Genomic DNA, 16,048 nt, shown 5'->3' with positions numbered 1-16,048 from the left:
GATTCCATATATAATAGGTGTATACTCTGAAGAAACCATAATTGAATAAGACATGTACCCCAGTGTTCATTGCAGCACTATTTACAATAACTAGGGCGTGGAAGCAACCTTGATGTCCATCGACAGATGAATGGATAAAGAAATTGTGGTACATATATACAATGGAATATTACTCAGCTGTAAAAACAACACATTTGGGTAATTCCAATGAGGTAGATGAACCCAGAGCTTATTATACAGAGTGAAGGAAGTCAGAAAGAGAAAAATAAGTATTTTATATTAACCTTTCCCTTTTCTAAACTTTTTATATTTCACTTCATGAACTCATTGAAGCGTGGTGATTCTTCAGTTATTATAGACTGTAATAATCTGCTAATTACTGAGGGTTTGTTATGGTGTGTCCCAGATGTTGTTTTTCTGGTGAAGTTTGCTGAGATGGGTCTCTCTACCAATCCATACAGAAAGGCCCTAGGAATTGTGCTCTTCAGCCACGGGGACTCAACTTTTCCTGAGTTCTAGGCACAGCAAAAGGCTCATTGAGAGTTTGGTCTCACTGTTCCTTTGTCCCTAACTCCTGTACCTCCCTTTGTTCCTTATATTGCCTGAATCCCAGGACATCCTGATCCCTCTCTTTGCCACTCCCAAATATATGCTCATGGTCGCCTTCCTTTGCCCACAGCTGAGATGAATATAGGCCCACAGCTATCATGACCAAATGAAGCCATGTTTGAGCAGGGCCACATACTGAGAATAAAGGAATGCCAGTGAAAAGAAAGCCTTGAGCTTTTAAATGAATTCACAGAATAACTAACTTTAATTAAGTCCTTGAAAGGTATCTACAAGTTCTCTATAGAAGTAACACTTTTTTTCCTCTAGTTAGAGCAAGTATTTTTCTAGTAAAGCTTTAATAGTTTTTCTGTGTTTATATTCACTGGTGTTGCAATCATTTTATTTCAACTCCAGGATTTCCTTTTGTAGTAGTCTAGTTTAACAATTAAATGGGATAAGATTTTGACCTTTCATTTCTATTTTTTAAATATTGGGGAAAATATTTCAAGATCCAGGACAACTGATGTACATATTCTGGGGTTTATTTTTTCCTATGGGTCATTATTTCATTAAGTCAGTGGTTAAGAAACATTATTGAGCCCTGCATATATGGTAAGAACATGCAGAGATGAACAGTGTACTCTTTTGATATCAGGGAATTCGCCAGCTAGTGGAGAGATGAGTAAGAAAATGGCCAAGAAAATAATGTGTTTTTACTCTGACAAAGTCCACATCATCTATTCCCTGAGGCCCCAGGGGTTATGAGGGCAAAGAAGAAGAATGTTTAGATTGGCCTGGGAGCTCTTCTAAGAGGAAGTAACTTGTGATTCTTGAGGAACTGGTGAGAATTAAGTTGACCAGATAGTTGTAGGCATTCTAAGAGGAGAGAATAACATGGGGAAAGATAGAGGAGTGAAAACATGTAATATCTGCAGAAATTCAAGTAGCAAGGATTGCTCAAGTGATATTTAGAAGTGATAAATACCTGTGTGAACTTGCTGGGTGACGGCTCACTCAGATCATGTTGAGTGAATGAAGGCCAGTTTGAACTTTACCACAAAGGCGAGTTCTCAAAAGCTTTAAGTGTGAAATTCTGACATTCTGATTTGTGCTTTGAGAGAATTGGTGACAACATGGAGGATGAATTGGAGGTTAATTGGAAAAAAATATAAGTTGAAAAACTTGGCTGAAAAACTTGGCTTTAAAGCCTACTTTATCTTTACAACAAAAGGTCAAACTAAAAGACCAGTACTACTGAACTGTTCATTGCTGTAGTTGGAATGAAGAGAGAAACTAAGTTAATAATAAATGATAGAGGCATATGTCTCTCTGCTCTTTATTTCAGATATCAGTATTAAAATAAAATTGAAAAACTTAATGACTCAGGAAGAGCCAAAAAATATTGGCCATTTCCTCATTCCTGATAGGTTTTTTGCTAAGATATAAAAGTGATACAGAATTTAAAGTGCTGGGACCATTCTAAGTATTGAGTTGGCCAAAAAATTTGGTTGAGTTTTTCTGTAAGATGTTAGATACGGTTGGCATTACTGACTGAAAATGAATTTTAAAAGTACTTTGGAAAGTCGATAAAATTGCCAAATATTGTGTTAAAAGATAGTTGTAAAATCATCCTAGAATATACAAAGCTTATAAATACTTGAGATAAGAAATGACAACTCTTGCAATGATTTTGCCATTGGAAAATTGCCTTAAGCCCTAAAAAGTAATGAAAAATAGATTAACAAGAAACATTTCCAATAAGAAGATCAAACATAATTGGCTGAGAATGAGAGAGAAAAATTAAATACCCATAAGAGTTGTAAAATTATGCCCTATTTCAAAGTAACCAAGTCTTCCACCAGAATTTTTAAAAATAAAAGGAAGTTAAAGTTATATAAGAGACGCACAGTGGCCTCATAGTACATAAAAATGATTAGTTCTTGAAAAATCCACGATTTGAAATATAGTTGTTTTCAACAGATTTTGATTTGTTCAATTCCCCAGTTCCAAATCTTGCTTGAGAAGTCCTACCGTACGTACCCAAACCTTTTTCTTCAAGCTAGTGTTCTTAAAGTCTTTAGTCAAGTCTGCATACTTGACTCTGTACTTTATTATTCTTTGCATTCATTTAGTCATTTGTTCTTCATTCATTCTTTTGCCCTCCTCCCTGTGAGGTGCTGTTCTAGGTCCTAAGGATATCACAGAGAACCAAAAAGGCATCATTGTGCTGAGGACTTGGAATGTCCATTTATCTTTCATCAACTCCTTTGTCTCAGCCATTAGCAAAGCTTTTATGAGGCTGTGTCTACTCTGCTCAGATTGGGTGGGCATAACTCACTGTGAGTGAACTCCTCCTCCTTGGAATGAAAAAGAGCATTCACAAGTGGCCTGATTAAAGTCTTGGCCATTTTGTCAATATTTTAGTGACAAACTTTTATAAGAACTCTGGAGCCTATAATTTGTATATTTCTATTCTGTTAAGACTGGCATCAGTTGCAGGGGAAAAAAAGTAATTTCATCTTTATTATCTTTATGTGTGGCAATTCATAATGTTGTACAAAAATCTTGAGAAGCTGTTTATGAAGTAGGTTTGTGACCTTGGGTGTACACAGAATTTCACTTGATCATGGCGTGATTGTCTGTGACATTAGAGTATTGGACCAGCTTCCTGCTAGCAGCTATTTTCACACAAAAAGTAGATGAATCTTAGGCATTCTGGAGGTTTATAAGAAAGACACATGGAAAACACAACTCTCATTTTAAGTTTCCTTGCCATTAAAGCTCCTTTTCTGGCTAATAGTTCTGAACTAGAAGCAAAGCAAAGTGAGAATGAGTGAATTCATTAGTGATTGAAGTTTGACACTTGGCCAGATTACAATGTCAGTTGCTATACCTTCCTGTCCCCATAGCATCCAGATGCTGAATTTCCCTGAAAGTGGCAGAGAAGGACAAATAAGGAGATGCCAGGGAATCGGAAGAGATTGTCACGGGTAATGTGAATGAAGGAAGTAGTATGGGGAATGGCTCGTAACTTTTCTAACAATATGAGATTGTTTTCCAACTATTATTCAGGGTCAGACAGGGTCACTTCTTGAATAAAAGATCTGTCTAGATACCACAGGAAGCGGTACTGCTGCTTCAGCATGTGGCACTTTATCTACTAAAACAAATTCCTATTTTAAGAGCCATAAAGTTGGGGTTTGGGTTGTGGCATCTCAGATTTGCATATAGGTGCTGTTGGTGAGGAAGTGGAGGTGGGAGGGATGACAGGCCCTGCATTTTCTCTGGAACGTCCTGGCCAAGTACAGCTTGGCGTAATTACCTTCTGCCTACTTACACTTCCTCAGCAGTTCCCTCACATTTTGTCTGAAAGCTTCAAAGCTTTTCACCATGTGGGTTTAAAACCCTGAGGATAAATGTGTCCAGACTCTTTTTGTGGCAATGCCTGCTGCCAGAGATGTCTGTGGTCACTCCACATCTTGGTCTGGGTTGGTGGTTCTGAACTGAGTAGCCCAGGGAAGAATGGCCACGGGGTTGTGCCGTCACGGAGTATTTGAAACATCTGGGCAGTCTAAACATGGAAATACCTTGTGTACTTTCTAATTCACATTTTCAGTTTTGACCAGAAAATAGCTGAGTCACTTGGAAATCTAACTTTGAATGAATTTGCATTTTAAGAGGCTCCGATGAACCGATAGAGTATTATTTTAGAAAGACTATGACTATTATACCTTATGGAGAGGTAGTTTGACTGGAGTTAAGAAACCTGAGTTCTGGGCTCTAGTTTTGAACCACTCACAAACTAGCTCTGTGATCATGGTGGAGTCATCCATATTAGGGCTTCAATAGTCCATCCATAAAATGAAAGAATTTTGATTAGATTCCATAAAGCCTTAAAATGTAACTTTCTGTCCCATTTTTTTTTTTTTTTTAAGCACAAAAGCTCTGTGGACCCAGGACATATATAGTGCCCTGGAAAATTTGGGGGAGCCAAATGAATGTTAAAAACTTCAATTATATAGCCTGTCATGAAGCATTAAAAGTAGAGCAATACTCTGTGTGTGTTTGTCTTAATAGAATCTAAATAGATGCAATTGACAGGGAAATTTTCTAACATCTTCAGTTCAGTTCTGTCGCTTAGTTGTGTCTGACTCTTTGCAACCTCATGGACTGCAGCATGCCAGGCTTCCCTGTTCATCACCAACTCCTGGAGCTTACTCAGACTCATATCTATTGAGTCGGTGATGCCATCCAATCATCTCATCCTCTAATATCTTAATTCCATAGAAATTCTTCTCCTTATGGAGTTTGCATTCCTCTGTATTTTCTATTCTAAGAAATGACCTTGGAGGGAAGGAAGGTTTGACTTGGATTGCTCAGATGTGCCTAATGGTTGAGTAGCTCAGGAACCGAGGGCTAGCAATGACCTAGAGTTGGGTAAACAGGTGACATGTAGGTGTCCCTTGTCATGCCAGCGATGGTGCAGAATGACCATCATCTATCCTACTATAGCAGTATGTGCCACTGAAAAGGACCCTCCTGAGAGAGGGATTGTGCAAATACTTTCATTTTTGTCTTTCCCCTACCCCTGGGTGCAAGGAAAGACCTAAGATTCTGCTGACACTCAGGTGTCCTGCTGCACATCAGAGAACTCTACTTTCTCCTCTTAGCCTCCTGGTGGCTCAATTGGTAAAGAATCTGCCTGCAGTGGAGGAGTGGAAGTGAAAGTCACTCAGTCGTTTCTGACTCTTTGTGACCCCATGAACTATACAGTCCATGGAATTCTCCAGGCTGGAAAACTGGAGTGGGTAGCCTTTCCCTTCTCCAGGGGATCTTCCCTGGGATCTACCCAGGGATTGAACCCAGGTCTCCTGCATTGCAGGTGGATTCTTTATTAGCTGAGCCACCAGAGAATCCCAAGAATACTGGAGTGGATAGCCTGTCCCTTCTCCAGGAGTTCAGGAGACCCAGATTCAATCCCTGTGTGGGGAAGATCCCCTCAAGAGGGAAATGGCAACCCACTCCAGTATTCTTGCCTGGAAACTACCTTGGACAGAGGAACCTGGTGGGCCGTAGTCCATGGGGTCCGAAAAGAGTCGGACACTACTTAGCCACTAAACCACCGCCACCCTTTATTTTAATTTGACTTTTCCTTTCTAATGGAGATTACCTTCTTTTGTTATTCATTCTGTGTCCATTGGATTTTTTTCTTGTTTGTATTGTGTCAAGGGATTGGTCAAACCTGAAATGTTCAACTTCTTTAATCAGTGTTGTTGGTTGAAAGAAAACAAAAAGTAGTAAGTCTCCTTTTCTTTCTGGGCTGATCAAGTTTTATTTTCTAGTTCATTTTTCTGATACACATTTATTCTTAGACTACCTGAGGTCTCATGCTGTGTTTGGATATTTTATCTTGAGTGAATCTTAAACCATAATATTCAGTACCATCCCTGGCCTGTCTCTATAGTTCCTCTTCCATTCACAAACTTTTCCACTCTGTGGTCCAGACAGCCTTGCCCATTGGCTCTTCCCTCTGGGAATCTGCTTTCTGCTTTTGCACCTCCTAGTTCCTTCTGGTGCAACCCCTTCTGTGCCGTCTACTCAGCACAGTCCTCAATATGGCACCTCTTATCCCCGCTCACCAGCTAGAAATGCTTTCCAAACTCCCATACTTATTTTGTAACTTATTTGGACCCTAATCACAGTTTTTATTGTCTTGTTATGATACCACCAAGTCAATGGGATCACAGAGGGTCAGGCATGACTTGGCAACTGAACAGCAATGATATACCTCTCACATTATGTTGTAAACTCATTGCGGGCAGAGATCACCTTCGCCACTGTTTGCTGATTGAGAAAACAAATGTTTGTTCTTCAGCAAAGGCTTGAAAAGTGTCTGTGTGAAAGATTGTTAAAATAATTACATTATTAGGACATAATGAAATTTGAAATATGTCTACAGATTAGATGGTAGTATAGCATCAGTGTTAAATTTCCTCACTTAGACAACTGGACTATATGGGTGAACATTCTTATTCTTAGGAAATGTAAATTGAAGTATTTAGAAGTATTAGTACATATACAGTTTACTCAATTTACTTTCAAATGGTTAACGAAATGTATATATATTGCCTATGTATGTGTGGGTAGATAGTGATAAAGTAAATGTGGCAAGGTGTTAGCAACTGGTGAATCTCTGTTCTATTTTTGTAGCTTTCCAGTATATTTGAAATTATTTTAAAATGAAGTGTTAACAAAATGTAACAAATTTTATATACCATCTAATCAGAGATAATTATAGAAAACTAGGAATAAAGGAAAATTGATTTGTAGATGAAAACTTGCCTAGGGAAGATTCCAAAATCCAGTCACTTAATATTTTACAAAGGACATTGCACAGAGCACTTGATAAACTCTCTAAGTTATTGGGAAGCAGGTCAATTCCTCTGGATAGTCTAATGTTAAATGGTTAAGAATAAATGGCAGGATAATTTGGGACAGTGCTTTGTGTGGAAAAGTGGCAGATGTACCTTAAAACACAGGCTTTGTGAGGTCATGCCTCTGGAGACACAGTAACTTAAACTGCAATTAGAAGATGGTGAGCTCTTGACAGGAGTTTTAATGCAGAGAAAAGATTTCAGAAGCATTGTGGGTGGTTTCTTCCATGGACAACTAATAGTGAAGATGCCAACTAATGGTGGGCATTTTTGAGAACTGTTTTGGATGTCAAAAATACTTTCTATAGGAGACATATTTCAAATATAGGCATATTGGATATCTATTGCTGTGTAACAAAATACCTCAAAACTTAGTGGCTTAAAACAACAAACATTTATTATCTTGCAGCTTATGTGGATCAAGAATTTGAGAGATGCTTGGTTGGTGGTTCTGGCTCAGGGTCTCATGAGGTTGTAGCCAGTATGTCAGCAAGGGCTGCCGTCATCTGAAGGTTGCAGGGGCTGGGGGACCCACTCACATGGTTGTTGGCAGGAGGCCTCAGTTGATGCTTGAGTGTCCTCATACATGGCAGCTGGTTTCCTGCAGAGGAGATCCGCAAAGCAAGATGGAAACTGCCATGCCTTTGATGACCTGAGTGTGGAAGCTATATTCTGTCAGTTTTATAATATCCAGTTGATTACATAAGTCTATTCATTGTAAGAAGGGTTTACACAAACAGAATTCATTGGTGGCCATCTGGGAGGCTGGCTACAACAATAGGGTGTAACTAGCACTGCCAAAACATAATTATTGTAAAAGGGAAAGAGTGTATCTTATAAAAGAGATATAGGGCTTTTTTTGTTGTTGTTTTTGTACAGGCCAAAAAATTAGTACTTTTCATAGGCAATGACAAAGAATGCTCAAACTACCACACAATTGCCCTCATCTCTCATGCTAGTAAAGTAATGCTCAAAATTCTCCAAGCCAGGCTTCAGCAATACGTGAACTGTGAACTTCCAGATGTTCAAGCTGGTTTTAGAAAAGGCAGAGGAACCAGAGGTCAAATTGCCAACATCCACTGGATCATCGAAAAAACAAGAGAGTTTGAGAAAAACATCTATTTCTGCTTTATTGACTATGCCAAATCCTTTGACTGTGTGGATCACAATAAACTGTGGCATATTCTGAAAGAGATGGGAATACCAAACCACCTGACCTGCCTCTTGAGAAACCTGTGTGCAGGTCAGGAAGCAACAATTAGAACTGGACATGGAACAACAGACTGGTTCCAAATAGGAAAAGGAGTCTGTCAAGGCTGTATATTGTCACCCTGCTTATTTAACTTATATGTAGAGTACATCATGAGAAACGCTGGGCTGGAGGAAGCACAAGCTGGAATCAAGATTGCCGGGAGAAGTATCAATAACCTCAGATATGCAGATGACACCACCCTTATGGCAGAAAGTGAAGAGGAACTAAAGAGCCTCTTGATGAAAGTGAAAGAGGAGAGTGAAAAAGTTGGCTTAAAGCTCAACATTCAGAAGACAAAGATCACAGCATCTGGTCCCATCACTTCATGGCAAGTGGATGGAGAAACAGTGGAAACAGTGGCAGGCTTTATTTCTTGGGGCTCCAAAATCACTGCAGATGGTGATTGCAGCCAAGAAATTAGAAGACGCTCACTCCTTGGAGGGAAAGTTATGACCAACCTAGACAGCATATTAAAAAGCAGAAATATTACTTTGCCAACAAAGGTCTGTCTAGTCAAGGCTATGGTTTTTCCAGTAGTCGTGTATGTGTGTGAGAGTTGGACTATAAAGAAAGCTGAGCGCAGAATTGATGCTTTTGAACTGTGGTGTTGGAGAAGACTCTTGAGAGTCCCTTGGACTGCAAGGAGATCCACCCAGTCTATCCTGAAGGAGATCAGTCCTGGGTGTTCATTGGAAGGACTGATGTTGAAGCTGAAACTCCAATACTTTGCCCACCTGATGTGAAGAGCTGACTCATTTGAAAAGACTCTGATGCTGGGAAAGATTGAAGGCAGGAAGAGAAGGGGACGACAGAGGATGAGATGGTTGGATGGCATCACCGACTCAATGGACATGGGTTTGGGTAAACTCCGGGAGTTGGTGGTGGACAGGGAGGCCTGGCGTGGTGCGGTTCATGGGGTTGCAAAGAGTCGGACACGACTGAGCGACTGAACTGATGTTGGGAAGAATGGGTAGGAATATTACTGAAGAATGTTAAATTGTGAGATGTTTAGGAAAATAGATATAATTTTATTTAGTAAATTCTGGAATGAGAAGTAGTATTTGAAGTCTCTTTCTGTTAAAGAAGAGATGTACTTTTCTTTTCCAGTGGGAGATTAAAATAGACCAGACTGAGAAAATATAACTGGGATTCAAAATGGTTTAAACCCAAAATAACTCTCCCTAATATTGACCCTATTTTCTATTATTTCTCCCAATCCTGCCAATTCTTTCTTTCATTGGTTTCTCATGTATTTCCTATTCCTTAGACGACCAACCAACCTTGGACAGGCAGTTCCACCCTATACCTGAATGCACCCATTTTCCCTGCAGGAGGCTAAGGCCGTTTCCTTGGTTGGATTTTGAACACCTACTCTGTGTTGATGTCTAAAATACCTCTGTTATCAAATAATGCACCCTGTTCAAAGACTCAAGTGTTTTCCACTGCAGACAGGATAAAATCCATCTGAACTCCTTAGCCTAAAGTTCAAGCCACTCCATGAAAAAGCTCTCCTTTCTAGCACTGCTGCTCACAGTTCCTTATGAGACCTTCTTTGGTTCACTCTCAAGGCTTGGCTCATGCTTTTCTTTTTGCCTCATGGCCTCTCCCCATGGTATTCATTCTTACCCAGTGTTCCTTTAATGCTGAAGTGATACCTAGGGCAGATAGCAGACATTGCAGTCATAGCCAGCCCTGTTTAAATCTCTACTCTGTTTTAATTGATTTCAGGTAAAGCATTTAATCTCAGCCAATGAAATTACATCTGAGAGGTGTGAGGGGTATACTCAGTGATTCCTAGTTCTTTTCCTTTGAAAACTTCAAGTTTGACCTCTTTCATGAGCCTTCATTGCTCACATTGATTTTTTTTCCTCTTAAAACTGTTGGCATTTTCTTTCTGCACTGACTTATCTGGCAAATAATTTTATTTATAATCTTTCTCTCTAGTAGATTTTGAACTATTAAAGCTAGAAACCATGCCTTATAAGGTGTAATACTCCTCATAGTTGCTTGTGCTTAGATCCTCAGTGAGTATTGTATGTGGATTTCCCCCCATATGTTGTAGGACACAGATTTATAGGGACGTTATAGGGTACTTTCCAGAGTTGATGATAAGCGGTGACCATGGCCTTTCCTAAACTTCCCCTGAATGCCACCTAATTACACCTGTGGGTTTGGCTGCTTAAGTAGGTAAGGCTATACTTCCGTGTTCCCCTAGCAGATCTTGCAGTCTTAATCCCTAATCATGGCTGTGCCTTGAAATGGTCCTTTGAGGCCCCCTCATTGTGTGTGGTGTGAGGCCCCTCAGGTAATTCAGTGGCTGGCATCCTCAGAGGTTTGCCCCAATTTTGCTTGATGTAAAGGGCTCAGTGAATGCCAGAATACCCAGTTCATGCTAATGTATAGGGGTTTTTATTTATTTATCTATTTACTTTTTGGTTGATTATAAAACCTTTTTAACTTTATAAATTAGGACTTGAGAATATTTTTCTTTTATTAAATGTTAATAGCCACACTCATTTACCTTTTGTTTTTAGAAGCTTCCAAGTAATACTGGGTGGCTGCCATCGCAACATGACTTAGTTTGACTTAAAAGTCTATCTTGGGTGTGGTATTTGATATTAGCAACATGACGTGAGGATGCCCAGACAAAAATGGATAGCATTGTACTGCCTCCAGTGAATAGTTACGCTTGAGTAAAGTAAAATGTTGTTAAAATAACTAGCTTTGGATGGCGAATATAGAAATCAGGACAGTGCCTCAAGGATTACTTTTATGAGTGAAGTAGTATTTCCATGGCAGTTTTCATCTGAGGTTGTTCTTGGGGCAACCGGGCAAGCATTACTCTTTTGACATCTTAAATACCCTGAAGCTGGACCTTGGATATGCTATTCACAGGAAGAATGCAGCACATCTGGGCAGCCTTTGTGTGTGGTTCAAGGTAAAATTAGTACATCCTTTATAGATAGCATGAGGGCTTCCCTGGTAGCTCAGACAGTAAAGAATCTGCCTGTAATGTGGGAGACCCAGATTCGATCTCTGCATTGGGAAGATCCCCTGGAGAAGGAAATGGCTAACCACTCCAGTATTCTTGCCTGGAGAATTTCATGGACAGAGGAGCCTGGTGGGCTACAGTCCATGGAGTTTCACAGAGTCGGACACGACTGAGCAGCTAACACTTTTAACACTTGTAGATAACATGATAGAGTGATCAGTGGACTAGGTGGCTCTTTGGTACCCTGGGGGAGGGGTGTGAAATTATGAGAATGTGGCTGTTTGTAATGAATCACTTCATCTAGAGAACTATGAGAGCATTTTAGAGTAGTGAGCTTGAAAAAACACTGGGTGAGGGGCCACACATTATTTCTATGTGTGCACTTAATGTTTCTAGCAAGGAGATGGATTTTAGAGCCAGAAAGAATTGTCTGGAATCATTTATCCTTCTGTTGTTGCAAAAATAAATTAGCAAGTCAACGCCCCGTTATTTATTTCTCCCTAGCACACTGATAGAGAAACTGCTCCCTGTCATCACAACGCAGATTCATCCATTGTGATGATTTTATTCAACCTGATTGTTTACTGCGGTTTTTGTATCAGAATGAGCAAAGCCTGCATTCAGAGTAGGCAGTAAGAGTTAACTCTGCCTGCTGTGTTTCCTCTTTCTAATAGGAGCACTTTAGCAATGCTAATCAGTTGAACTGATTTTCTGTTTTGATTTTTCCGTCATAATTAAGTGAATGATACGGAATGCAATCAAGTTTGACACTAGGGGGTTCATGCAAATGACTACTTTTTTATGTTTAAAATTTTGTTAAATGTAACCACAAGGAACATTATTTGAAGGCCAAGACTGGGTAGGTAGGGGTAGTTTAACAACCAATTTAGAGTTTTGAATATTTTTTAAATGTTTCAAGAAGGCATATCTGTGTTGCCTTTTTTTTCAATTGAAATAATGCTATTTTTAAAGGATTGTATTTTGTTTTCATGTACACCCTAAAGTGGAAATATTATAGTCTCAGACAAGATGATACAGTTTAAAAGAGAAATGAAGAAAAATGTTCATGGAACTTTCTTCCTTCAGGATAGACACAAAGAAAAAAAGGTACACACATTTATTCCTCAAAGCCTATGAAAGAAAACAAATCAAATAGGGAAAGAGTATATGAAATGCCCTATCCACTTGTTTTGATTGCCTATCAGTGACAAGGCAAACAAAAGGAAGGACCGCCCATGTTTCTGAATATAGTGAAATGTTGCATTTCTACACTCCTTTATAGCTCATTGGCACATTTATGAAATGTCTTCTCCCCCTACCATATAATATTCAAATTGTTTTCTCAAGTGATTTTAATCACTTTGTGTGAATTTGCACCTTCCCTTCTTGATCTAGCAATTTTTTGCTTTGAACATTATATACTTTAATGTAGATTGTTCTATAACTCAGTTAATTTGCTAATTTTGATTTGGGAATAAGACTGAGTGACATGTATTCAATTTTGTTATAAATGTGCTGATATTCTCCCTTCCATGAATACCACCAGCAACTTGAAATGCAGTTTGATTTTTCTCTGTGCTGAATTTCAGAAGTAATAAGGAGATGACCAAATTCTGCTTTTTCTTTTTTCTCTCTGTCATCCCTGTAGAAAAGTTAAAGCCTTCACAGGGCAGTGCATCAGGTGCAAAGCAAAAAGAGATACCAAATTAACACTAAAATTTTTGCATTCAAAGACAACAGACTCTTCCCTTTTCTTGGCAGTTTGATTCATTGCTTCCAGCAGTTTCCAACTTTGTACAGACTAAACATTTCTAATTGGGAAATGGATGGGTTGAGTCTGAGATGGTGACTCAGGATATAAACTTTCCAATTTGGGATAATTGTTTGTGAGTGGATGGCAGCTTACTGCTGACTGGCTCTTGTTTTGTCTCTGAGGAAAGGAGGAAAGTTAAGATGCATATTTCATACTTCGTTGAAACAGAATATTTACCTGGTATAGATAAGGCAATGAGACAGAGATATTTGCCATGCTTATTTGTTACAACCAAATATAGTATATGAAGGGATTACTTTTTTGATGGATGAGGAAGACATTACAATATATGATGTGTCTTCAGCTGTGAAATGGGGATGGTAAAAATGCCTACTTAAGTTACTGTGTGGATTAAATAGATAATTCACATGAAAGGTTCTGTACTGTGCCTGGCACACAGTAACCGGTCAGGAAATGTTAGCTGTTGTTGTTTATCATTATCATTACTTTTTATTTATTACTGTTAAGCAGAGTAGCTTCTTTAATTATATAATGTTAAGCTTCAGATTTTACAACTTCATGATGATTAGCCTGTGAGAAACATCTCTAATTTGAATTAATTTATAAGCCATATTTTGGCTAGTCATTTATGCTTTGTATGTTGGAATTACTTTGTGATGATTAGAATCCCCCTTTTAAAGATTTTACTTTTAATTAGTGGCTTCTCATTAGTGGCTTACACTATCTTTTAATTATCCTGTGAATTCATGACATTTATCCATATTCCAAATCAAACGTTTTCTTTTGTTTTAGCCTTTGTGAATTAGAGATAGATAACCTGTCATAACTGGAGAAGGAAATGGCAACCCCCTCCAGTATTCTTGCCTGGGAAATCCATAGACAGAGGTGCCTGGTGGGCTACAGTACTAATATACTGTATATACTTGTGCTTATAAACAGTTTTGATTTTAAAGAATTTAATGTTTCTTCACTGTTCTGTTTTCTTGAATTTGAAGGATAAACTGTTTCCTAAGGTTCAGTGTTTGCCAGTATTGTTGTTTATTACTTATTTAAGATAAACTTGCCTTTTAAAACCCCAAGATTATCATTCAGTAAATTTTGTTCCCAGATACTAAAACCCAGTAACCTCATGGTGTGGAAAGTTAGTATAACTTCTCAGAATGCCAGCTGTCACCCAGAAAGTAACTGCTGGGCCCCATCATCTGGTCAATTTTTACTAGTTTCACTGGTTTACCGACAGGAAGGCTAATGCTTGCTTTCTTTTTAATTTGCAAACGGATCACCTTTTTGGAGGGAGTTGCTGGCATGTGGGATCTTACTTCCCTGACTAAGGATCAACCCTCCCCTCTCCCCCTTCACTGCCCACCCCTTGCATTGGAAGTGCTGATTCTTAACCACTGAACTGCCAGGGAGGTCCTAGATCAGCTATTTCTAATTCCATGTCTATTTTTATAATTATTATATGAAGCCATTTTATATAGTGAGGCACACTTTTCCTCCTCATTAAGTGCCAAGTTCCCTCCACCACGGCCCTCCCCTGCCTCTCAGGAGGAGAGCTTCTGTGTTTCCATCTCCATGAGTGGCTCACCGTCCGCTCAAGGGGCTGTAACAGGCATCCTTCCTTGCCCTGACTCCCACATTCAGTCACCAAATCCTGTCCATTCACCTCCTAAAAAACTCCCAGGTTCACTCAGTTCCCGGCACCCCCAGGGTTACTTCCGTATTTCAGCCTCAGTCGCCTCTCACCTGACCTCCCTCTAATAGTCTCCCCCTGCAGCCAGCAATCTTTCTTATGTCACCCTGTACCCTTCCCTAGCTCTCTGTAATCCTTGGATGAGGTTCACATACTTTGCCATGTCTTATAAAATCCATGGTGATGTGCCACCCTGACCCGCCCCATATCTTTCTCCAGCTGAGCTCATTTGAGCTCATTAAGGGTGCCTGATCCTCCCTCACCTCTGTCCCCTCTGCCTTGAACATTCTCCTCCCTCTTCTTATCTCCTTTGTGGACTTAACTCTTTTGTAGATGTGTTGCTATTTGTTTTCCCCTTTTGGTCTTTCCTCCTCTCAACAATAATACCAGGTTCATTTTTTTCTAATACTGACCTCCAAACAACTTTACACTTTTTATCTGTACACCTATGTAGAAACCTCTATAAAACAGCTGGGTTAGTCTCTGTTCAGCAGATGGTGGGACAGAAGCACTCAATATAAGAAATGTGTGCCATGATTACTAAATTATAAAGATCATAGTGGGCAGGGACGAGAACTAGATCTGCGCTTTACGTCTAGTGTTTGCGCAGTGCCTAGGACAGAGTGGCCATTCAGTGAACATTGAATGAATTACTGAATGACCCTCAGTTTAAGCCTGAGGTGCCTCTCTCTTGAGTCAATGGACCTTCTGTTCCATTATTTATCCTCTAGGACAAAGGAGGTCAGATTCCTCTGTGTGCCCTCTCCTTCCAGAAGGGAAATATGCCTGCTGAGAGAATCTGGAAGCCTGTGTTGCCCTGAGTTGTTCTGGTAGATTCCTTTAATGTCGGCTGGCATGGATGAGAAGGTCTTTTGTTATGGTGGCAATTAATGATGATTTGCACTTTTTAGTAATTTACAAAATAGTGCCCATCCTGACAACATAAGAAATATCTCTCTCTCCTGGACCATGAAAGCTGGTGACCCATCTATTTAAATCTAAGACTCATTATTCATGTTTCAGCCCTAGTGACAACTGGCACTTTATAGTTACTATACTGAAAAGAATTCTTTGGGGGTCATTTTAATGCATCTTTAATTTGAATTTCTTTTTCTTGTAGGTTGTTCTTCAGGAACAATGGTTATTTCCTCGAATTCATGCCTGGGCTTTATCTGTTTATTGTTATGCCACTGGATCAGGATGGCATCATCTCTGAACCTTGAAGATCCCAATGTGTGTAGCCACTGGGAAAGGTAATAATTTTGAGAAATAATATTTCTCAGTAGTCTGAGAAATAATTTCTGATAGATTCCTTTGTATGCTATCAATATCAGTACCACATTATAAAATTAGA

At 39.3% G+C, this 16,048-nt stretch overlaps 1 protein-coding gene across 3 annotated transcripts in view; it reads left to right on the top strand.

Moving 5' to 3' along the window:
* Window positions 1-16,048, top strand: part of MEGF10 (multiple EGF like domains 10) — a 171,516-nt gene that overhangs the window by 27,365 nt on the left and 128,103 nt on the right. For all 3 annotated transcript variants that reach the window (XM_065918183.1, XM_065918180.1, XM_065918182.1), the window contains exon 2: window positions 15,815-15,947. In XM_065918183.1, the coding sequence (XP_065774255.1) occupies window positions 15,832-15,947 (116 nt within the window). In that variant the 5' untranslated portion in view covers window positions 15,815-15,831. The remainder of the gene's footprint in view (window positions 1-15,814; window positions 15,948-16,048) is intronic.

This window comes from Muntiacus reevesi, chromosome 1, assembly GCF_963930625.1.
Source record: "Muntiacus reevesi chromosome 1, mMunRee1.1, whole genome shotgun sequence".
Taxonomy (NCBI): domain Eukaryota; kingdom Metazoa; phylum Chordata; class Mammalia; order Artiodactyla; family Cervidae; genus Muntiacus; species Muntiacus reevesi.
This window is presented reverse-complemented; position numbering and strand designations above follow the sequence as displayed.